General features: G+C 43.0%; 2 protein-coding genes across 2 annotated transcripts in view; both read left to right on the forward strand.

Moving 5' to 3' along the window:
• Window positions 1-25,371, forward strand: part of LOC101128484 (putative killer cell immunoglobulin-like receptor like protein KIR3DP1) — a 30,762-nt gene that overhangs the window by 2,865 nt on the left and 2,526 nt on the right. The window contains 8 exon segments of the mRNA XM_063701654.1: window positions 317-516; window positions 518-617; window positions 2,148-2,441; window positions 19,332-19,625; window positions 22,212-22,262; window positions 22,709-22,715; window positions 23,698-23,717; window positions 23,720-23,767. Of these exon segments, the coding sequence (XP_063557724.1) occupies window positions 317-516; window positions 518-617; window positions 2,148-2,441; window positions 19,332-19,625; window positions 22,212-22,262; window positions 22,709-22,715; window positions 23,698-23,717; window positions 23,720-23,767 (1,014 nt within the window).
• Window positions 17,084-18,494, forward strand: LOC129523563 (killer cell immunoglobulin-like receptor 2DL4). Its single transcript, XM_055370558.2, has 3 exons — window positions 17,084-17,123; window positions 17,323-17,358; window positions 18,166-18,494. Exons 1-3 carry the CDS (start codon window positions 17,084-17,086, stop codon window positions 18,492-18,494), a joined length of 405 nt encoding a protein of 134 aa, XP_055226533.1.

The following is a 25,371-nucleotide window of genomic DNA, read 5'->3' on the forward strand; positions in this document are numbered from 1 at the left end:
CCTATCCTGCTTGCTCTTCCACCCCCACATAGACAGCAGGAAAGACATTAATGTGAAATAGATACAACACCCCAAGAGATGAGGCTGAGCCCAGTGGGAAGGGAATCAGAGGCTACTAGAGACAGAGGGACAGAGAAGAGGGAGGGAGACAGATGGAAGGACCTGCACCAGGAGTTATGGGCACAGAAAAGAACATGAAGACACAGAGAGGAAGGAGAGAGAGAGACACCAGTGAGGGGAAGCCTCACTCATTCTAGGTGCCATGGATGTGATGATAAAGAGAGATGCCTTCTAAACTCACAACCTCTCTTCCTAGGAGTCCACAGAAAACCTTCCCTCCTGGCCCTTCCAGGTCCCCTGGTGAAATCAGAAGAGACAGTCATCCTGCAATGTTGGTCAGATGTCATGTTTGAGCACTTCCATCTGCACAGAGAGGGGGAGTTTAACGACACTTTGTGCCTCATTGGAGAGCACCATGATGGGGTCTCCAAGGCCAACTTCTCTATCGGTCCCATGACGGCATGTCCTTGCAGGGACCTACAGATGCTACAGTTCTGTTCCTCATTCCCCCTATCAGTTGTCAGCTCCCAGTGACCCTCTGGACATCGTGATTACAGGTGAGAGTGTCCGGACATTCTTCTCATTGTCATTGGGACATGGAGTGAATGATCCAGGACTTGGAGTCCCAGGTGGTTGTAAGGAAGATGAGCTTGGTATTCTTATGGAGAGAGACTAACTTGGTGAGTTCTGTACGAACAGAGACAGAGAAACAGGAGACACAAGTACAGACCAGGTGTCATAACAGAGGACAGACACAGGGGCCATACAGGGAGTTAGAAAAGACAGAAAGAGTTAAAGGAGACACAGACAGACATGTGCCAGAGAGAGGTGTCCTTCCATGCTGACTTTGCTCAGAGACCTGGCACAGGTTAGAAGTTTCATTTCTGTTTTACTTCCACAAAGTGTTCTCTACCAGGAGAACCCAAGGACACCCGTATTTCCGACCTGAGTTGGGTCCTGTGGCCTCAGGCCTTGTGGCACCTACTGATGCCGTGTTTATTCTGACACCTCTGCCTTCCATGCAATGGAGAGTAATCGTCCCAGGATATCATGGCCCCAGAACACCAACCCCTGTATGCTGTGTGAACTTCGGGTCCCAGCCTGGATTCTGAGGCTCACATTCCAAATAACCCCACATATGATAGGATCACTGAGAGGCACAGAGAGAAATCAGGAACACCAAAAAGCAAAGACATAAACACACAGAGAACGAGCCAGAGGAAGGAGACTGAGAGACTCACTGACACATAAAGAGACAGAAAAGAGGGCAGAGAAGTGGAGAGAATGATGGAAGGGAGCGGAGAAAAGCACTACAATTAGAGTCCTGAGGGAGAGGCACAAGGACATAGAAAGATGGAGATGTGGGGATGAATTGCAGAAATTCCAAAAAGAACTAGAGAGACCGAGAGGCAGAGCAAGACAGATGATAGATGGATAGATATAGATAGATGATAAATAGGTAGATGATAGATAATAGGTTATAGATACATAGATGATGATTGATTGATTCATTGATTAATAGATGATACATAGAGATGATGAAGATGAAGATAGATAGATAATACATAGAGATAGAGAGGCAGACAAAGAGAGAAATCATAGAGAGAGAGAGAGATGATACATAGATATAGATAATAGATGATTGACGGATAGACAATTGATAGATAAATAGATGATATATAGATATAGATGACAGGTAGAGAATTTGTAGATAGGCACCTAATAGATAAATAGATATATCAATAGATAATAGATAGAAATATGCAGAAAGTTATGAACAGGACACAAAGTGAGAAACTCAGAATTTAAAAAAAGTAACATCAAGTCAACCAATCCAAGGAGACTCAGAGAGAATAAAACAATCCAAAAAGGGAAAACATATCTAGAGGTGAGAAAGTGAGGTCAGAGACCTAGAGAGACAGAGAAGGTGGAAGGAGGAAATAGACATGAAGAGAGATGGGGTGGAGGGTGAGAGAGAGAGAGAGAGCATTAGGCCGTAGAGCAGGGGAGTGAGTTCTCAGGTCAGGTGTGAGGGGAGCTGTGACAAGGAAGAACCTCCCTGAGGAAACTGCCTCTTCCCCTTCCAGGTCTATGTGGGAAACCTTCTCTCTCAGCCCAGCCGGGCCCCACAGTTCAGGCAGGAGAGAGCGTGACCTTGTCCTGCAGCTCCCGGAGCTCCTATGACATCTACCATCTATCCAGGGAGGGGGAGGCTCATGAACTTAGGCTCCCTGCAGTGCCCAAGGTCAATGGAACCTTCCAGGCCAACTTTCCTCTGGGCCCTGCCACCCACGGAGGGACCTACAGATGCTTCGGCTCTTTCCGTGACTCTCCCTATGAGTGGTCAGACCTTAGTGACCCACTGCTTGTTTCTGTCACAGGTGAGGAAACCAATCTGTTCCCCAAATAGTGGGACTCAGACGGACTACAATGGCCACATTCAGGGGAGCCTCAGATGGAGGGAGTGGCCATGGGGGTGTCAGCCAGAGATGCTGGATAGAAGAGACATAAGGCAAACATACAGAAAGAGATAGACAGACAGACAGAGCGAGGCAGACAGATCACATTAGGGTTTGGGGTGGTAACTGCAACCCTACCTGAAGCTTGCAGATAGAGCACAGGCCACATAAACCACTTCCCAGTCTTTGTACAGAAGCCCACCTGGGACACATGTAAACAGCATCAATGCTGACTCAGGAGCATGAAAGGCCAGGCTCAGATTGGAAAGACTAGAGGTAGCATTGGCCGCCCACCATTGCCCATTTCCAGAAGCCCCCACCTCTCACCAAAGAGTGATTTCCACATGGGGGGCACAGATGCAACCATCGTTGGGGGAGCCCCAATGTCTCTTGATGGGAGGCATTTTCCACCCTGGACATCTCTTGCTCTCTCCACACCTTGGAGACTCAGTGGGGGATTCTTCTCTGGGGACTCGGGGAGGACCTCCCCGGGACTCGCAGGATTTCCAAGCTAGATGACAACATGACAGGTGGAAACAGGCCCATTCCTTCACCAGGGGCCCCAAGCTCCATCCCTGGAGATGAGAAGAGGCTCTTCTCATTGGTCAGTGGATCCCTGAGGGGACAGAGGCTCTGCACTGAAGGCTGAGAAGGATCTGCCACTTCTCCGCTCAGTGGCCTCAAGCCAGACATCTTCCCTACAGACTTGCAGTGATTCTCCATCAGCATTTAGGGCTGTGGCCACCAACCTGGGTGTTGGTCGGTAGGAACTTTTCGTTTCTGACCTTCCATAACTGAGTTCTCTTCCTAAATGTGGAATGCCTTGTACTCCATGTTACTCTCTCCCCAGAAAGAATGTGTGGCTTGTCTGCTCTCCAGCCCTGTCATGGAGATTGATAATCCTTAGGGAGCAAGAGGAGAGGGAAAGAACAAAGTACGGGACCACCTAGGTGCTACTGGTTGAGGTTCCATTTGCCAGTGAAGGGACTTCACTCAGCCGAGGGGGCAACTCAGGGAAGTCAGCCGAGGGAGGGCATTAGAGTAGAGAGAACTGAGCTCACCCAGTAAATGACCCCTTCACTAACTCATTCATCTAATATTTATCTCACACCTACCATCAGTTCTCTCTGTTTCATGGCCAGGAGTAGACAGCACGGCCAAGCTCCTTGGTTCATGATGCTCACATTGCTGTGGGGTGGGAGAGACAGGCAGAACATGAATGAATGAATGAGAGAATGAATGAGTGAATGATGGAATGAGTGAATGAATGAATGAATGTATGAATTAGTGAGTGAATCCTTAGCACTTGGTGAAAGTGCCATGCACAGAATGAAATGAATGAACGTGGAACGTTGTCATTTGGAGTGTACAGGAGGGAACGTCTCACTGAGTCCTCATCAGAGAGATCACATTTAAACTCCGATCTTAGAGACAAGAGGGAGTGAGCCCTGGGGAGTGTGTTGAAAGGAACTTTCATGGACTTAGGACATTGGGGATGACCCTAATGTGAGAATGAGCTTGGTGTGTTCCAAGAAGTCCATGGACCTGCCATATGGTAAGGGCTGGTCAGAATCCAGACAGATTTCTAAATGCCCTTGTGCTTGTAAGGAAAGTGAGTCCTGTGGTTGGGAGTGGACTTATACCTTGGGTCAGGTCCCGCAATTATCTTTCTAAATCCTCTCTAATTGCCTGAACCAGTTCTATCAACAGCTGAGAAAAGAGGAGTGTTAAACACCCCACTGTAGGCCGTGGATTTGCCTACCTGTCCATTTATTTCCGTGACTCTTCCTCCATGTATATTTGCAGGAATATTACTGGGAGTGGTTAAGTGTAAACTGATTATATATTCCTGGTAAATTTAAAATGCTATAAATTTACCTGCTTTTTTCCTACATTTTATGCTTAATGTTTTCCGCTGATTTTTCCCAAAGACTAATTTTGTCTAATTTTAATATAGTTATACCACATTTCTAACAGTTAGTGATTGCTTGGTATATTTCTACATTGTTTAATTTCAAACTCTGTGAATTGTTAACATTGAGATGTGTCCTTCATAAATTTCAAACAATTCGCCTTAGAAAGTAAGACTTTCTGACAATCTTTTGTTCATGTTTGAGCAGTTCTTCCAATCATATTTTTGTTATTATTACGTTGTGTTTTCCTGATTCCCTTTTTTTCCCACTGACTTCTGTGGTTTTCTATTTCAAACATTCTATTTTTGATCTATGTCATTTAGGAATACATATATGGTGTACTCATCCTGAAGTTGTTACATATTTTTAAAATTGAAATTAATCATCTCAGAGATTAAACTGCAAATATAAAAACATATTTCCACTCTTCCTGTGTAAGAACAGGATTTTAGAGCATATTTAGTACATATGTTTGTATTTACTTATATGATGTTTTGTTTTGTGGTATACATAATTCTATCTTTTTCAGAAATTACACAGGGGCATGTTTTCACACACTATTGTATGGTCCATATTCATTTTTGGCATAGCCATATTTTTAGTTCTTCCTCTGCTCTTAGTTATTGTCAGAATCTTTGACATCCCATCTGGTTTCACTTTCTTTATCTTTGAGGCACGGTCATCAGAATTTCCTTTAGGGTCAGTGAGAAAAGCTTTCTTTGCCCTTTTGTCTTTCAGTGCTGTTTCTTTCCTGCGTTGATCTTGGACAGTAACTGTACTATGTAAGGAATTGTCGGTGGCTGGCGACGGTATCTTAGCTGGGTAAAGATGCTATTCAACTGGCTTATGTTTTCCTTTTTTCTGTGGGGAAGACAATGCTTGGCTCCCTATAAATCCTTACCAGCTGATCCTTTTCCTCTGGCTAATTTTAAGGGTTGGTTGTGCTTTTATGCTGCTTTTCTGTAATGTTGAACGTGAGGTGTGTTTACTTCATTCTGCCTGGCATTCACTGGATTTCTTGAACCTGTGGATTGATGGATGTGTCTACTTCCTCCAAATAATCAACAATTGCCTCTTTAAAGATTGCTTCTGACCTGTTTTTTCGTTCTTTCTTTTTGGAACTCAAGTTAGGGGCATTCTAAAACTGTTGTCAATTTTTACCCTGTCACAAAACTGCTCTTTCTTGTTTCAGTTATTTTCTTTTTCTGTGCATTAATATTGATGGTTTCCTCTGTCATAGAGGATAAATACTCTCTTCACTGTTGTGTACACAACATTTTAACTAGTTATTCTGGTTTAAATTTAATATTGACTTTATCTACATATCACAATTGATTACTGTGTACACACTTTCTTTTCTATTAGTGTAAATTTATGAGGTACACTTGTAATTTTGTGACATGAGTATGTTGCAGAGTGGTGAAGTCAGGACTTTTACTATATCCATCACCCAAATACCATACATTGTACTCATTAAGCAAATTCTCATCACTCACCCACGTCCCGCCACTCTCCAGCCTTCCAGCCTCCGCTGTCCGTCATTCCACACTCTATGTCCATGTGTACACATTACTCCCCTCCCATGTAGAGTGAGAAGATGTGGTATTTGTCTTTCTGAGTTGTTTTATGTAAAATAATGGTGTCCAGCTCCATCTATGTTGCTGCAAAAGACATGGTTTTATTTTTATGACCAAATAGTATTTCGTTGTGTATACACGCATCCTTTTTTTAATCCAATCATTCATTCACAGACACTTAGATTGATTTCATATCTTTGCTATTGCAAACAGTGCTGCAATAAACATACAGGTGCAGGTATTTTTTGAGTAGATACCCAGCAGCGGGACCCCAAGATTGAACGGTGTTTCTATTTTTGGTTCTCTGCCAAATTTCCATACTGTCTTCCATAGAGGCTATACTAATTTACATACCGGCCAACAGTGTATAAGAGTTTCCTTTTCTCTGCATCCTTGCCAACACCTGTTATATGTTTCACTTTTTCTTTTTTTCTTTTTGAGATGGAGTCTTCCACTGTCACCCAGGCTGGAGTGCAGTGGCGCCATCTCCACACGCTGCAACCTCCAACAACCAGGTTCAAATGATTCTCCTGCCTCAGCCTCCTGAGTAGCTGGGATTGCAGAACCACACCACCACGCCCAGCTAATCTTTTGTATATTTAGTAGAGATGGGGTTTCACTATGTTGGTCAGGCTGGTCTCAAACTCCTGACCTCATGATCCACCCGCCTCAGCCTCCCAAAGTGCTGGGATTACAGGTGTGAGCCACCACTCCCCACCAGCATTTTTAGTAATAGCCATTCTGACTACTGTAAGATGATATCTCATTGTGGTTTCAATTTGCATTTCTCTGATGATTAGTGATGTTGGACATTTGTTCATACGTTGTTTGGCCATTCGTATGTCTTCTTTTGAAAAATGTCTATGTATATCCCTTTGCCCACTTTTTAATGCTATTATTTGAGGGGTTATGTTTAGTTGTTTGAGTTGCCTAGAAATTCTGGATGTTAGTCCCCTGTTGGGTGCATAGTTTGCAAACATTTCCATTCATTCTGTGGGTTGTCTGTTCACCCTGCTACTATTTCCTTTGCTTGGCAGAAACTCTTTCGTTTATTAAGTCCCATTGGTCTAGTTTTATTTTTATTGCCTGTGCTTTTGAGGTCTTAGTGATGAATTCTTTGCCCAGACCAATGCCCAGAAGAGTTTCTCTTTGGGTTTCCACCGGTGATTTTATAGTTCTGGATTTACATTTAAGCTGCTAATTACCTTAAGTTAATTTATGTGTCTAATGACAGATACAGGTCCAGTTTTATTCTTCTGCATATGGCTACTTAGTTTTCCCAGCACCTTTTATTGAAAAGGAAATCTTTCTCCAGTGTATGTTTTGTTAACTTAGTCAATGATTATTCACTGTGGATATGAGGCTGTATTTCTGGGCTCTCTATTCTGGTCTATTGATCTCTGTTTCTGTGTCTATACCAGCACCGTGCTATTTCAGTTACTATAGCCTTAGAGCATAGTTTGAAGTCAGATAGCGTGATGCCTCCAGGTTTCTACATTCACCTAGAATTGCTTTGTCTATTAGGATCTTTTTTGGTTCTGTATGAATTTTAGGATTGCTTTTTCTAATTCTTTGAAAACTGGTGTTACTATTTTCATATAAGAATTGCACTGAATCTGTAGATTGCTTTAGGCAGTATGGTCATTTTAACAATATTAATTCCTATGATCCATGAGCGTGGAATTTTTTTTCTTTTTTTTTTTGTATTATCTATAATTGCTTTCATTGGTGTCTTACACCTTTCCTGGTAGAGAACTTTCACCACCTTGGTTAAATGTATTCCTGAGTGTTTTAATTTTGCGTATCTATTGTAAATGGCATTGCCTTCTTGATTTGGTTCTCAGCTAGATCATTATAGGTGTAGAGAAATGCTACTGGCTTTTACATATTGATTTTGTATTCTGAAACTTTACTTAGTTCATTTATCAATCATAAGAATTTTTGGCAGGGTCTTTAGGATTTTCAAGATTTAAGATCATAGCATCAGAAATAAAAATAATTTTACTTCCTCTTTTCTAATTTGGATTTTTACTTCTTCCTGTTGCCCGATAGCTCTGACAAGGCTTCCAGTACTATGTTGATAGGGAGTGGTGGATGTCCGTGTCCTTGTCTTGTGCCAGTTCTCAGAGGAGTGCTTTTAACTTTTCCTGTTCAGTATGATGTTGACTCTAGATATGTCATCTATGGCTTTTATTATTTTGAGGTATGTTCTTTCTATGCCTAAGTTTTTGAGGGTTTTCATCAGGTAAGGATGTTGAATTTTTTTTCAGATGCTTTTCTTTATGTCTATTGAGATGATCATATGGTTTTTGTTCTGGATTCTGCTCGTTCTTCTAAGTGGATGAGACATGCCAGAAAAGCATTTAGTCAGCCATCTTGGAAACAAGCATCTCAGATGTTTTCTTTCTCTATAGCTCATTCTTTCTTACCAGTGTTTTCAATTTTGTACTTAATTTTGTAAAGAGAGTAAATGATATAATTTCCACATATGTTTCCTCTGCCAAATCAGACTCACTATGCTTCCTTTCCTTGTATGCATAACCTACACAGCAATACACACAAACATTTATTGCTTTGGAGAATTAGTTTGGGAACATTTTTGAAATGTACAAAAAAATGTATATCTTCAAAAGAAATTTCTGTTTGTGGCAAAAGACTTCTGAAGGTGCTCATGATGATATAGGGAGAAGAGGGGTTCTGGACAGGAAGAATTTTATGAAGGTGAAATGGGGAAATAGCTCCATTTCAGAGCTTCTGGGGAGAGAGGGGCCTGGCCCACATGGAAAGGTCTCTCATCTTACCCCCACCCTCCAGCCCCTGTTCTCCAGAACTATACTGTGGAGAATTCCATCAGGATTGTTGTGGCTGGTCTGGTCTTCCTAGCTCTTTTGGCAATGCTGGCTAAGACCTGGTGGAGCCATGAGGGGTCACAGGTGGAAATGGAAGAAACATGACTGAAGCTGGCTGGAGTGAATGGCGGACTCCTACTGAACGGATCCTGGCTGCAGCCCCCACTGCAACCATTGCCAACGCAGATGTGAAATGCATAGAGACCCAAGTCTTTGTGGGAGCTTTGCAAAATATACAAGGAATCCCTTTCTTAAATATTCAGGGAACACTTTCTAAAGGTCAAAGAGGATAGGTGAAGGACACAAGAGAACTCTCAATGACACACTTGGATCCACTCACAGACAACCCACATAAAATTCTTTCCAGGTATCTGTGGGATCTTGGACTATGTATCTTCTCCGTTCTCCTCATTATTACATCTAAGGTATCACCCTATGTATGTGGGTTTTTTTGTTGTTGTTCTTCTTCATGTTCCCTTGTCCTCCTTCTTTTTTATTCCTCTTCATTCTCTCCTTCTTCTCTTTCTTCCTTTTCTTCTCTTTCTTCTTCTCCTTTAGCTTTTGACTTGTTTTCTCAGCTTATCCTCTTTAACTTTTGGCTTTTCTTCTCACAGTTTGCCTTATGTTAAACTTTGTGATCTACTTTCTATATCTATAAACCCAAATGTCTAAAATAGCCCAAATTTAAAATGTTACTTTCTGTAGCAATGACACTTATCACCACAGAGATGACCACAAAGTTAAAATCTTTAAAGAAGTGTCAAACTTCTGTGTTACAAGTTTTATTAAATCTTTTGAAACTCATATGTCCTTTAATGTACATATTTCAAATTTAGAAGAAATAATTGTTGAAACACCATGAAATTAATAGATTACTATTTTTATTAATGAGTTGTTTAAATGCCATGGTATTTCAAACACAGCTTTGTTCTGAGGCCATGATTAAAATAGTGATTTTTTTGCCTTCTTTGTAGTCTCAAGGCTTCTTATTATACCTTGACCTGTTACATCTCCTTACTACTCCAGTATAAATTACACTCTTTGCAGTTAATTTTAAATTTTGAAAATAGTTTTGGAGTCTTAACACATTAAGATAGAGAAGTCTATTTTTGCCCCTGGAGAGAAGTTCGTATCAAATTTCAACAGGCAAAATGTTCATATATTGGTCTTTGCCAAGTCTTTGCAGTTCAAGTAATGTAGGTACCTTCTCAGTCCATCTGCAGAAAAATACTTTGTAGTCAGTACTGGTTCACAGAAAACTAGGTAGTAAAATCTTTGAGACTTTTTATGCTGCAAATAATCTGATACAAAAATACTTGTAAATTAATACATCAGAACAATTTCATCTTTTGTAAATAAGATAATTACAACTCAGAAATGGCTGCAGAACACATTAAACAAGTCTCCTAAGAAACAATTTTAAAAGTGAAGAAACCTAGATATTCTGTCTGTGGGAGATTGGCCAGATGGGTTTGAAGTGTGTTGTATCAGCTGTGACTTTTAGTAATGTTCTTGCTACCACAATATCCACTCGTCCATCCCGAATAATTGTGACGAAATATTGTCCTTGGGATAATATTCATTTGCTAAAGACAGGGATGATACCTCAAGGTGCCACTGTATACATCAAGGGGATCCACAAAAGTCCATTCAGTAAAATGTAGTCGGCATCTTAGGGTAGATTGATTCCACCTCTAAAAAAGTAGGCACAACATCAGGTTGATTTTTCCGAAGAAAAGTGGTGATTGGCCATCTTTAGTCTCAATGTAAATGGTAATACTGATGAGTGTGGAAAAGGCAGGGAAGAGGATTGACAACAAGTGACACTCATTGTTTTCATCTGAGCTTTGAGACTGAAAGAGGAACACAGGAGTGAGATGTATGGGAACAAACCCCTTCTTTTTCCAGCTAAACAGAGTGGAAGTTGGACACTGAGTTTTGGTGTACAGCAAAATCCTAAGTCCATTGTTGGGTTGAACGCGGTCATGTTGTACATCCTGGTTTCACAGCAGACACTGGAGGAAAACAGCCTGTATTCATAAGAGGCTGTCCCTCGGGTCACTGCCCAGAATATCCGGAGTTGGTGCTCACAGGGTTGGGAACTCTCCTGGACCAGACAGGCTCTGGATATGGGGGGCACAAAGCTCCCCAGGACCATGCCTCCACAGCTCTCTTCTCACCTCGTTCTTGACCACTTCCCAAACCTCTGACCTCAACTTCATTCATCCATGGTGAACACACTAAAGCTGGCCTTCAAAGCTTGAGACAGAGGAGAATTGGGCTTCATCTCTGGGAACTAAAGTGGGGAGTGGAGACTCAGTTCTGGCCTGAGAGGAGGGAGAAGACCCTGGATCCCCACGTGGATGGGAAGAAGTACGTGTTTCTCTTTTGTGCTTGGACCCTGTGTCCAAGCATGTCTGAGATATGATGAAGATGAATCTTCCTTTCCTTGTCTATTTTCTCATGCCAGAGAATTGGAATCTTATATTCCATTAACTCTTTCTGTTCTGTTCATCCAGATTCTATGAAGGAGAAAGGAAGAGATGTGATGCTGTAATTTTGCTCCATTTGTCTAAAATGGGTAGGCTGCAACTCCTCTTGAAGTGATACCTTTTCTAGCTCTTGTTGGAGGTGTCTCAGGACTCATTACTTCGGGGAACCTGCAACTGTGTCAGTCTGGGGAAACTGCAAATATTCTTGTCTTACATTTGTCTCCAGCCAATTGTGATGGACTCCAGTGACCTGCAATTGCTGTTACTGCAGGTAGAATGTACCTGAGTCAGGCCACAGTTCTCCTGGACTATGAGCCCCTGGCCATGTTCCTGAGGCAATTCTGTTCATCTAAATATAATAATAATAACACACTAAAAATGGCAAGCCATTGTTAATTCCTGAAGTCTCATTTGAAAATTACTAAATGTCTGTTATTTTATGGTGTTTACATTATATGTAGACAGATAAACTACACACACACACACACACACACATGCACAAAGAAGAATGGATTGGTTCATGTAGAAAAGTAAATAATTCAAGATGAGAGGATGAAATGTCATGGCACCTACTATTCTATTTTAGATAAAGGGTCTATGAAAAGATTGATTTCTTTTTATGTTTTATTTGTTGACATTTGAACACAAACTATGTAAGTGAGGGAGTCGATTTGAAAGGGAGAAGAGCAAGTTCAAACACATTCTGGTGAGGTCATGCTTTACATGTTTTAATTGAAATGATCCATCTTGGGAGTAGATCAATAACTGAGATGGTGCCAGGAATGTTAAAAAGCTTTGGTCAGTCCTAAATATTGACAAATAAAATTTAATTAAACTCTTAGAAGAAAACACAAAGGAAAGCTTCACAACATCGGATTTGGCAGTGATTCTTTAGATGTGACAACAACGGCACAGGATACTACAGAAAAAATAAACAAGTTAGACTTTATGAAAATTTTGAAATATTGTGACTCAAAAGACAACATCAGTTACTTCACATGCCAAGGAAAAAGAACTTTTAAGATGATAGTATCAAAGTAAAAAGACAACCCACAGAATGGGAGAAAATGTTTTCAAACCATACCACCTGTAAGGGATTAACATCCAGAATATACAGACAACTCCTAAAACTCAATCACAATAAACTCAATTCAAAAATGGGCAAAGTACTGAAACAGACATTTCTCCAAAGAACATACACATGAAAAGATATTCAGCATCACAAATCATTAGGGAAATACAAACTAAAACTACACCAGATGCCATTTCATACCCCTTAGGATGGGTATCATCAAAACAACAACAACAACAAAGTTTCTATACATTAACAACAAACTATCCAAAAAAGTTTACAAGAGAATAAGCCCATTTACAATAACTACAGAAAACAAAACATGCAGGAATAAATTCACCCAAGGAGTATAAAAATCCTTACACAAAAGCTATAAAAGATTGATGAAAAAACTCAAGAAAAAAACAAATAAATCAAAAGATATTCCATGTTCATGGATCAGAAGGATTAATGTTGTTAAAATGTCCATTCTATCCAAAGTGATTCAATGCAACCATTATCAAAAATCCAATGACTTTTTTTTTACAGAAATAGAAAAAAAAGTCCTAAAATTCATGTGGAACCACAAAAGATCTCAAATAACCAAAGCCATCTAGAGGGAAAGGAACAAAGTTGGAAGCATCACATTACCTAAACACAAACTACATTACAAAGTTACAGTAATTAAAACAACACAGTACTTGCATAAAAACAGACACATAGACCAATGGAAGTGATTCATAGCCCAGGAAAAAAATGCATGCATTTAGGGTCAAACAATTTTTGGGCTGTGTCAAGAACACACAGTGGAGAAGGAACAGTCTCTTTAATAAATGGGATTGGGAGACTGCATGTCCACATGCAGAAGAATGGAAGTGGACATTTGTCTCACAAAACATACAAAGTCAACTCAAGATAGAATAATGACTTAAATGTAAGATGAAAGACTATAATCCCAGCAATTTGGGAGGCCAAGGCGGGCGGATCACCTAAGGTCAGGATTCCAAGACCAGCATGGCCAACATGGTGAAATCCCGCCTCTACTAAAAATACAAAAACAGCTGGGTGTGGTTGTGGGTGCCTGTAATCTCAGCTACTCGGGAGGTTGAGACAGGAGAATCACTTGAACCCAGGAGGTAGAGGTTGCAGTGAGCCGAGATCGCACCACTGCACTCCAAACTGGGCAACAGAGTGAGACTCCATCTTAAAAAAAAAAAAAAAAAAACTACTAAAAGAAATCAAGGGAAAACTCCACTGACTTGGGCAAAACCATTTTGGATATTAACCCAAAGGCCCAGACAACAAAAGCAAAAGTAGACAAATGACATTATATCAAATTGAAAGTTTCTGCAAAGAAAAAAAAAAACTCAACAAGTGGAAAGACAACCTATGGAATGGGAGAATATATTTGCACCCATACATCTAATAAGGAATTAATATCCAAAATATATAAGAAACTCAAACAACTCAATGGTAAGAAATCAAATAACCCAACTTAAAAAAATGGGCAAAGTATCTGAATAGACATTTCTAAGAATAAGACAAATCACCAAAAGGTATATGAAAAAATGATTAGCATTACTAAACATCAGCTAAATAAAAATTAAAACTAGAATGAGATATTACCTCACACCTCTTAGAATGACCATTAACAGTCTGGGCATGGTGGCTCATGCCTGTAATTCAGGCACTTTGGGAGGCCGAGGCAGGGAGATTACCTGAGGTCAGCAGTTCGAAACCAGCCTGGCCAATATGGTGAAACCCCATCCCTACTAAAAATACAAAAATTAGCAGAGTTTGGTGGCGCACACTTGTAGTCCCAGCTACTCTGGAGACTGAGGCAGGGGAATCGCTTGAACCCAGGAGGCAGAGGTTGCAGTACACCGAGATTGTGCCACTGCACTCCAGCCTGGGTGACAGAGCAAGACTGAGTTTCAAAAAAAAAAAAAAAAGACCATTATCAAAAACATAAAAAATAACAAGCGTTAATGAGGATGTGGAGAAAAGGGAACATTTGTATGCAGTTGATGGGAATGTAAATTACTACAACCATTATGGAAAACAGTCTGGAAGTTCCTGAAAAGATTAAACATAGAATTCCCATATGTGTCTGCAATCCAACTACTGCGCATGTATCCAAAGGAAGTGGAATCAGTATGTTGAAGAGATATCTGCATTCCCATGTTTACAGTCGCATTATTCATAACAGCCAAGATGTGGAATCACCCTTATTGCCCGTCTATGGGTGCATGGACAAAGAAAACGTGGTATACAGTAGGAACGTAATGAAGTACTATACAACCTTTACAACAAAGAAGGAAGTCCTGTCATTTGTGACAATGTGAAAAAACTTAGAGGACATTATGTTAAGGGAAACAATCCAGGCACAGAAAGACAAATGCCACATGATCTCATATGTAGAGTGTAAGAAGTGGAACCTAGAGGAACAGTAAAATGGTCATCGAAAGAACCTGGGAAGGAGAGGGATTGAAGAGATGTTGGTCAAAGGATGCAAAATTTCAGTTAGAAGAAATTGGTTCAAGAGATCTATTGTATGTCTTGGTGACTCCAGTTAATAGCAACATATGGTGTATTGAACATTACTAAGAGATTAGATTTTAAGTGTTCTCACCACACACACAAAACATACAAGTATATGAAAAAATAAATATGATAAAGAGGTTGTTTCATCCATTCCACAATGTGTACCTATATGAAAACATCATGATGGACACCACAAATATCCTTTTCCTCATTACTTAAATTTGTTTTGGTTTTTTTTTTTGAGATGCAGTTTCGCTGTTGTTGCCCAAGCTGAGGTGCAATGGCGTGATCTCCGCTGACTGCAACCTCTGCCTCCCAGGTTCAAGCAGTTCTCCTGACTCAGCCTCCCAAGCAGCTGGGACTACAGTTGCGTACCACCCCATCCGGCTATATTTGTGTTTCTAGTAGAGACAGGGTTTCGCCATGTTGGCCAGGCTGGTCTCGAACTCCAGACCTCAGGTGATCCACCCGCTTCGCCCTCCCAAAGTGCTAGATTTCAGGCTGAGACACCACGCCCAGCCTGTACATTGACTTTCTGCCCTTAAACTGTGCTGAAGTTTGTTTCTCAGATGTAGGAGCCTTTGGGCAGAGACTATGGGGTTTCTAGGTATAGAAATTATCTCATCTTCAAACAGAGGTAATTTGACTACCTCTCTCTGCTGCTCTCTTCTTACTTGGATGCCTTACAATTCTTTCTCTTTCCTGATTGCTCTGTCTAGGACTTCAAGTACTATGTTGAATAGGATGGTGAGAGTGGGCATTCTTGTCTTGTTTCACTTATGAAGGGAACTTCTTTCAGCTTTTACTCATTCAGTATGATGTTGGTTGTGGGTTTGTCATAGGCGGCTCTTATTACATTGAGTTATGTTTCTTCAATGCTTAGCTTGTTGAGGGCTTTTAACATGAAGAAATGCTTAGTAAAAAGTATGTTCTACATGTGTGTTGAGAAGATCATGTGGTTTTTGTTTTTAGTTTTGTTTAGGTGATGAATCACATGTATTGATTTGTGTATGTTCAACCAACCTTGCATCCTAAGAATAAAGTCGACTTGATCATGGTGGATTCACTTTTTGATATGCTGCGGGATTCAGTTCTTAGTATTTTTTGTGGATTTTTGCATCTATGTTCATCCGGAATATTGGCATGTAGTTTTCTTTTGTTTAATGTTCTTTTCTGTCTTTAGTATCAGGGTGATGCCAGCCTTATAGAATGAGTAAAGGCCACCCTGGGCAAACAGTGAGACCCATCCCTTTTTAAAAATTATGAGTTTTACAAATTTAAAATGCACAGTGAAAATGTTCTTACAAACTCCAGAAAGGTAGGTGTAAATAAGAGACATTTGTAAGAATGACAGCACATTAAATGTGTAGATTTCAACCTTCAGTTACTGCAATATTCCAGTATCAAGTTGGAGGATGTTGTCAGTCTGATATTTTTTCCTCAAATGAGAGAGAGAAAGAAAGACACATGAACAACACAGGGAGAAAAAAAGCACATGTTACAGAGAGACAAAAAGGGAGACAGGGAACTGTGAATTTGGACTCTTGGGTCATAAGACAAATTCTAGATAACACGAACAGACCTTCAATTGACATATTGTGTTTTTGCTAATAAAGTGGAATTCTATGATGTGAAATAACTATATAGTCTTTTCTACTGGGATTTAAATCATTTTATCTGTTTCTGGCTTAACAGGAAAAATACAACTATGGAAAATTATGATGGTTTATTTAATACAATTGCTCTATAGTGTTAATAAAACCTATAAGGTATTTTGCATATTACATATCAAGGAGAGTTTGAATCTCAGGTAGAAACAAAAAAAATACATCAAAAGTTCCTCATGTGAGTGCAGAATTCAATCGTCCTGTGCAGGGGTAAGTGAGTCTGAGATGTGTTTTGAGTCTGGCCATTGTGCATGATGTGAAGTGACAAGTCTAGTCTGCAGTTTTCAGAAACCCGCATTCCTCCCTTGACTGACTCACCACTTGAACCTCATATGACGTAGAAGAAGCCTACCTATGTCCCCTTCACATGTTGTGGTCAATGTGTCAACTGCATGATCCGGCCCCCTCACCACATCCTCTGCACCGGTCAGTCGAGCCGAGTCACTGCCTCCTGGCAGCAGAAGCTGCACCATGTCCATGTCACCCACGGTCGTCATCCTGGCATGTCTTGGTGAGTCCTGGAAGGGAAGGAGCACCAGGGTTACACTATGGGCCTGCAGATTGGGTGTCTCCCCAGCAGAGAGCCATGTTCTGAAGCAAGTGAGTGGTGAGGCTGAGTTAATTTTCAGTCCAGCGTGGCGCCCAGTGGCTCAGGAGGAAAGGGTAGGTTGGTGCCGAGATGAATAGTTCATCATGATCTTTCTTTGCAGAGTTCTTCTTGGACCACAGCGTGTGGGCACACGTGGGTGAGTCCTTCCCCAAATGATGGGTTGCCATCTTCACCCCAATACAAGTGAATTTTCCGGAAATGGGAGGGAGGCAGCACAGAGGGTGGGCTGATGGGCTGACCATGGGAAGGCCTGGGGGGAGTCTCTCATGAACTAGTAAGAGGAGATCCTGGTATGCTCAGCCCTCTGTTTTGCCTTAGCCCTCCCCGGCCTTTCTTCCCCATGGCTGAGTTGAGCTCTGTGTGGCCCAGGCGGGATACTGAGGTGCTCAAAGCTGGGGTGTGTGGGGGGATGTGGTGTCACCGACAGAGGAGGGAAGGGTAGCAGTGTTAGGAACAGCAGGTCCTCTGAGGACAAGAGGGTAACTCACACCCTCCAGCGTTTCCATGACGGTAGGGGCTGCAGTGTGGCTGCTGTCATTCTGCCAGAAGAGGTGGGGGAACCACAGCCACGACCCTGCCATTCCAAATCCTCTGAAGGAGCTCAATTGTTTATTGTGGTTCAGGCATTAGCTGATATCCCATTCACAAAGATCATACCCTCCACCCCGTGTCTACTTTGTGTTGTTTGGTGTAACTAATCTTGCAGTATTAAAATCTAGTAAGAGTCCCTTACTCAGCGCCTGCTCAAAGTTCTCAGCTGACACTTTTGTTGTAGGGAGACACCATGTCTATGCGGGATGGGTCCTTCCTGTAGCCCTGGGCACCCAGGACCCAGGTGTGGTAGGAGCCTTAGAAAGTGGAAATGGGGAGAATCTTCTGAGCGCAGGGAGGGAGGGGCGGCTCCACATCCTCCTCTCTAAGGCGGCATCTCCTTCTCCCCAAGGTGGTCAGGACAAGCCCTTCTGCTCTGCCTGGCCCAGCGCTGTGGTGCCTCAAGGAGGACACGTGACTCTTCGGTGTCACTATCGTCATGGGTTTAACATCTTCACGCTGTACAAGAAAGATGGGGTCCCTGTCCCTGAGCTCTGCAACAGAATATTCTGGAACAGTTTCCTCATTAGCCCTGTGACCCCAGCACACGCAGGGACCTACAGATGTCGAGGTTTTCACCCGCACTCCCCCACTGAGTGGTCGGCACCCAGCAACCCCCTGGTGATCATGGTCACAGGTCAGAGGGCTCCTATCTGGGCTTCTCCTTGTCCCACCTCCTGAGTCCCAGAGCTTCTGGTGGGGGTGTCCACCAGAGTCCGATCATCCAGGCCCCAACTGTATTTGGGGTAAAGGGGGATTGAATACAGGGGAATGGGTGCTGTGTTGGGAAGAATAACTGTCCCCATCGATGGCCACATTGTAATCCTTGGAGCCTGTGACTATTTATGTTATAGGGCAGGGGACTGAAGGGGAAGATGGAGCTCAGGTTGTTGATGAGTTGACCTTGAGATGGGGAGACAGCCTGGACTCTCCCACTGGGCTCAGTGTAATCACAAGGGTCCATATGAGTGGAGAAGGAAGAGGAGAATGGGGATTAGAGCAGCGTCGTGGGATACTCCACCAGCCACTGTGGGCTTTGAAGGTGGAGGAAGACCACGAGCCATGAAGGGGCTGGAGAAATCAATGGAACTGATTCTCCCGAGTCTCCAGAGGGAATGCAGCCCTGCAGATGCCTTGATTGTAGCCCAGGAAGAACAGGGTCTGATTTCTGTCTCCAGAAGTGGAAGGGATCAGTGTGTTCTGTCCTGCCACCATGTTTGTGATAATTTTCTCCAGCAACAACAGGAAACCAACACAGGAACCCAGGTGAAGGACAAGTTAAAAAACCAAACAAGAAGGTTGGCTACCCTGAGATCAGCAAGGGTACACTGCTGATGCCACCACCAGGCTGGAACCACATAGGGAGGGATCGACAGGAAGAGTTGGGGGTGGAGGGTGAGAGAGAGAGAGAGAGAGAGCACTAGGCCATAGAGCAGGGGAGTGAGTTCTCAGCTCAGGTGTGACAGGAGCTGTGACAAGGAAGAACCTCCCTGAGGAAACTGCCTCTTCTCCTTCCAGGTCTATATGAGAAACCTTTGCTCACAGCCTGGCGGGGCCCCACAGTTCGCGCAGGAGAGAACGTGACCTTGTCCTGCAGCTCCCGGAGCTCCTTTGACATCTACTATCTATCCAGGGAGGGGGAGGCCCATGAACTTAGGCTCCCTGCAGTGCCCAGCGTCAATGGAACATTCCAGGCCGACTTCCCTCTGGGTCCTGCCACCCACGGAGGGACCTACAGATGCTTCGGCTCTTTCCGTGGATCTCCCTACGAGTGGTCAAACTCAAGTGACCCACTGCTTGTTTCTGTCACAGGTGAGGAAAGTCCATGCCTGTCCCATGTCCTGTGATCCTAGAGCCATAGCTGAGGAGCTTCCTGCTGATGATGGAGAGAAGCATGGACAGATGCAGAGAGAAGATGCAGCATGGTGTGAGGGAGGGATCAGGGCACAGGATGGCAGACAGGGCACCTCCAAACCCTCCTGCATGGCCTGCATGGAAGCTTGCAGTCAGGACTCCGGGTACCCAGGCAGATGGAGAAAGTGGTCAGGACAGACCCAGAGGAGGGAGACTGGGCTCAGTTTGGGGAGATCAGAGGTTCCCTCAGCCCCTCAACCTTACCCACTTCCCAGAAGCCCACCCTGGCCTCTCACCTACACCGAGATGTCATCACCAGCAACCCCTACACTTTTTCTTTTCCTTTGAAAAAATGCTGATTGAGGTTAAATATACCTATATAATTTACCAACTTTACCATTTTAAGTGTAAAATCTAGGGATCATAAATACCTTTATATGCTGTGTGCGGTGGCTCACGCCTGTAATCTCAGCATTTTGAGATGCCAAGGCAGGTGGATCATTTAAAATCAGGTGCTGGAGACCAGCCTGGCCAACATGGGGGAACCAATCTTTACTAAAAAGACAAAAAAATAAAATTAGCCAGGCATGGTGCCAGGCGCCTATAATCCCAGCGACTTGGGAGGCTGAGGCGGGAGAGCAGCTTAAACTCAGGAGGAGGAGGTTACAGTGAGCTGAGATCATGCCACTGCACTGCAGCCTGGTGACACAGAGAGACTCTGTCTCTAAATAAATAAATAAATACTTTTATATTCTTCTTTTGTTACCCTCCACCCCTTCCTTCCTAACTTCTGGTATCCACCATTCTACTCTCTACCTTCATGAGGTCCACCTTTTACATCCTGCATGTGAGTAAGAAATGGCAATCCTTGTAATGACCTCCAGTCCATCCATGTGGCTGCAAATGACAGGACGTTACTCTTTCTATGGATGAGTTGTCTCCATTGTGTGTATGTACTACGTTCTCTCTATCCATTTATCCACTGATGGGCAGGTGGGTTGACTCCACATCTTGGCTACTGTGAACAGTGCTGGAACAGTCATGGGAGTGCAGATGTCACTTCAATACACTGAAGTCCTTTTCTTTGCGTTTACACCCACTAGTGGAATTGCTAGATCCTCTGGATGTTCTCTTTTTAGGTTTTGTTTTATGCTTTTTGTTTTTTTGACATAGCGTTCCACTCTTGTTGCCCAAGCTGGAGTGCAATGGCACCATCTGGGCTCACTGCAACCTCTACCTCCAGGATTTAAGCGATTCTCCAGCCTCAGCCTCCCGAGTAGTTGGGATTACTGGTGCCCGCCACCACGCCTGGCTGATTTTTGTATTTTTAGTACAGATGGGGTTTCACCATGTTAGCCAGGATGGTCTCGAACTCTTGACCTCCAGTGATCTGCCCACTTCAGCCTCCCAAGGTGCTGGGATTACAAGCATGAGCCACAGTGCCTAATCTCTTTTTAGTTTTTGAGGAACTTCCGTATTCTTCTCCTCTGTAATGGCTGTATTAATTTACATTCCTATCAACAGTGTATCAGGGTTCTCCTTTCTCCACCACCTTGCCAACATTTGTTTTGTCTGTCTCTGAGATAAAACCCATTGTAATGGGGTGAGATGATAGCTCATTGTGACTTCATTTGCATTTCTCTGATGATTAGTGATACTGAGCACTTTTTCATATATGCAATGTATATATGTTCATTTGTATGTTTTGTTCATTGAGAAATGTCTGTTCAGGTCTTTTACTAATTTTGTAATTAAATTATTAGTTTTATTGAGGTGTCTGAGCTTCTTTTATATTCTAGTTATTAATCCCCTCTCAGATGCATAGTTTGCAAATATTTGCTCCCATTCTGTGGGTTGTCTCTTCTTCACTTTGTTGGTTGCTTCCTTTGCGGTGCAGAAGCTGCTTAATTTGATATAATCCCAATGGTCTATTTTTTTGTTGTTGTTGTGATTACTTGTGTTTTTGAAGTTTTAAATAAAATGTCTTCCCTCAGACAAATGCCCTGGAGCATTTCTCCAGTGTTTCCTTTTAGACGTTTAATGGATTCAGGTCTTAAGTCATTAATCCATTTTCATTTGATTTTTGTGTATGGTGAGAGGTAGAGGTGCAGTTTCATCCCTCTGCATGTAGATATCCAGTTTTCCCTGCACCATTTATTGAAATGACTGTCCTTTCCAGATTGTAGATTCTTCGAACCTTTGTCAAAGTCCATTGGATGTAAATGGGTGGATTACATCTGTGTTCTTCATTCTGCTCCATTGTTTTATGTGCTTTTCTTTATGCCAATGTCATGTTGTTTTGCTTACTACAGCTCTGTAACATATTTTTAAGTCAGGTAGTGTGATGCTCATGTTTTCTCCTTATACCTTGAAGTCTCAAGACAGTTGGCGTCACCTACAATGATTATGGAGAAGGGGATGCCAGGACTCCCAGGGCCCAACATTAGATAATAGAATGTTGGCCATGAACCAACCTCAAAGATTCCCATTGAGTAGAAGACAGGCATCCTCATTGCCACACCTCTCTCCTGTCCCATGTTCTAGGAAACCCTTCCAGTAGCTGGCCTTCACCCACTGAACTAAGCTTCAAAACTGGTAAGTGAAGGACCCCTCTTATCTCTGCTTTTGGAAACCTGGGGAGATAGAGGCCTTGGATTCAAGCGTTGGCTCAGCACCTGCCAGCTCTGTGATTGTGGGCCTGTCTTCCATTGTCTCTGAACCCCAGACACTCCAACAGTGAAAGGGATCTGGGCCCAGTACAGGGCTCAGTGAAATCTCTTAATCTCTAATTTTCTGCTGCTGAGACCTCAGGGTAGAAGGATGAGTGCAAATCAGACGTTCTTCTCAGGAAAAATGCGGTGTTTGTTCTGCCTGCATTGCTAACCGGGAGGACGAATGCCTGGGGGCTTGAGAAGGAGAAGGAAGGGGAACATTTTTGAGGGTGGTGTGTTTGTAGAGAAGTTCTACTTGCCAAGGAATGAGCTCCTGTCTGTCATGATCCAACCCTGGTTGACTTAGCGGAACAAGAGCTTTGCGGTAAGAGAGAACGTAGTTCGTCCACGCACATGACACTTCCACTCACTCGTTCAGCCACTGCCCCATGCTCAGACTGTGCAGTGTGGAACCTTTTCCTATGTTGCCATAACAAATTTCCACAAGCTTCGTGGATGGAAACCACATTTTTAAAAAATATCTCATGGTGCTGTAGCTCAGAAGTATGAAATGCATCATCTCACTGGGCTAAAAATCAAGGTGACAGCAAGGCTGCCTTCCCTCTGAAGGTTCCAGGCAAGAATCTGCTTCCTCACTTTTCCCAGCTCCTAGAGGCTCCCACATTCCTTGGCTCCTGGTCCCCGTCTTCCTCCCTCAAAGTCCACAAAGGCTGGTCACGCCTCTCACACGGCATCACTCAGACCCTTCTTCCTTGTCCACACCTCTTTCTCTGAATGCCGCTCTGCCTTCTTCCTCATCTTTTAAGGACTTTGGCATTCTATTGGAAACACCAAGATAATCCATCATAATTTCCCTAAAATCATCTAGGATACCCTCCTTTTAAGGTTAGCTGACTAGCAACCGTAATTCCATCTGCAATCTGCATTCCTTTTTTCCATGTAAAATAACGTATTCACAAGATATGGCGACTAGGACAGGAACATTTTGGGGTGGGGCGGCATTCTTCTCCTTTCCACAAATGGTAAACAGGATGCATTTGGCCTCTGCTCTTGGACACTGATATTGCGAAGGGTTAAATGGGAGGGCAGAAAATGAATGCACAAGTGGACCAATAAATGAATGATCCATTGGGAAGCATCTGCGCATGAGAATGATTGATTGATTGGTTGTTTTTATGAGACAGTGTCTCCCTCTGTGCCCCAGGCTGGAGTGCAGTGGCGGGATCTCGGCTCACTGCAACCTCTACCTCCCAGGTTAAAGCGATTCTCTTCACTCAGCTTCCCGAGAGGCTGGGATTACACCCATGTCCCACCACGCCTGGCTAACTTTTTTTGGTATTTTTTTTAGTACAGACAAGGTTTTACCATGTTGCCCAGGCTATCTCAAACTCCCAACCTTAAGGGATCCGCCCGTCTCAGCCTCCCAAAGTGCTGAGATTAGAGGCGTGAGCCAAGGCGCCGAGCCGTATTTTAAAAGAAATAATAGATAATGCTGAGTGTATGATTTTGGGTGACAGAGAAGATCTCACTAATCAGATATTTGTGACATTAATGAAAAACACGGATTGAACCCCTGAAAGATTGGCAGAAGGATTTTCCACACACAGCTGTCAGCCGTGAAGGCACAAAGGTGAAAACCATCTGATGTTGAAGGAAGAGGCTCTGCCTGAAATGCTGGGAATGACGTGGGGAGAATGACAAGACGACTGTGGAGAGACGGAGAGCACACTGGGTACACAGGAAACTCAGGAGGAACAAGGGGTGTGTGTCTGATACTCACAGCCATTGGATTCACCTCGGGGTAACCAGGAATCCCTACATGATTAATAGTGACTGACATGAAAACAAGGGAGGCCCAGGTGCATAACTGGAATCTAGGAGACCATGGAAAAGGCAATTCCCACCCCACTGGTGAAATGTGGTGCTGATTTAGACCCTAAGTGGATGAAAGATGGACACAAGATGTGTTTGTGAGGTAGAGTAATTTGCAGGGAGGGCTTGCCTGGTTTGATTTTCCCTAATTGTTTAATCTTCACTTCATTAATTTCTTTCTGAGATTTATTTTTCCTACATGTAAATCAATACTTGGCAGAGGAGTGACACATACATGAGGGGTGCTGCAAAGGAAGAGACCTATTATAATATAACACACAAGGTTCTGAACGGTGGCTCACACCTGTAACCCAGCATTTTGGGAGGCTGAGGAGGCTGGATCAAGTGAGATCAGGAGTTCGAGATCAGCCTGGACAACATGGTGAAACCCCATCTCTACTAAATGTACAAAAACTAGCTGGGCGTGGTGGCGTGTGCCTGTAATACCAGCTATTCGGGAAGTTGAAGCAGGAGAATGGCTTCAACCAGGGAGGGAGAGGTTACAGTGAGCCAAGATCGCGTCATTGCACTGCACCCTAGGTGACAGAGTGAGACTCCATCGCAAAAAATAAAAATAAAAAATACATAAATATAGCATAACATACACGAATGACAAAGGCACACCAATTCCAATCATCATTTTTCTATTTCTCTGTAATGACTTTGATCCTTTATCTTATCCGTAGGAAAATCAGGCGAAAACCTCTTCCTTATTTGGCTTTCTGTGAGCATGAGATCACATGGAAAATGTGAAAGCCACCAGCACAGGTCCTGGAATAGAGAACGTGATCTGTTCATGGCACAAAACTTGCCCCTTCACCCAAATCCCCCACCTGACCCCTACTTCCAATCACATTAAGTGATACAGATAGATCATGGGGAGGTAAAAACTAATATTCTTTGGAGTTCAGATCGTAGACTCAGAGACCAGTGGCAGCACTATCTCCTGGTCACCTTTTGGACTAATTCACAGAAAGACAGGCTGTATTGAAGCAACAGATGATGGAGGGGGTGGCCTTTCCCCTGGACTCTTGGGTGGAACAGCAGCCTAATATCTGACGCCCAAGATGACAAAAGTAGCATGCTGCCCACGAGCTTCATCATTATTTCCCGGCTGTTTGATATAACACAGTTCAACCTCACTTCTGTTGATTTCAATG

Source organism: Gorilla gorilla, chromosome 20, assembly GCF_029281585.2.
Source record: "Gorilla gorilla gorilla isolate KB3781 chromosome 20, NHGRI_mGorGor1-v2.1_pri, whole genome shotgun sequence".
NCBI lineage: Eukaryota > Metazoa > Chordata > Mammalia > Primates > Hominidae > Gorilla > Gorilla gorilla.

What these genes read in the sequence shown, in the direction of transcription:
- LOC129523563 (XM_055370558.2), top strand. Translation starts at nt 17,084, where the DNA reads ATGTCCATGTCACCCACGGTCGTCATCCTGGCATGTCTTG. An exon ending in CGTCATCCTGGCATGTCTTG is followed by an intron (nt 17,124 to 17,322) that starts GTGAGTCCTGGA and finishes CTTTCTTTGCAG; the next exon opens with AGTTCTTCTTGGACCACAGC. An exon ending in CAGCGTGTGGGCACACGTGG is followed by an intron (nt 17,359 to 18,165) that starts GTGAGTCCTTCC and finishes CTTCTCCCCAAG; the next exon opens with GTGGTCAGGACAAGCCCTTC.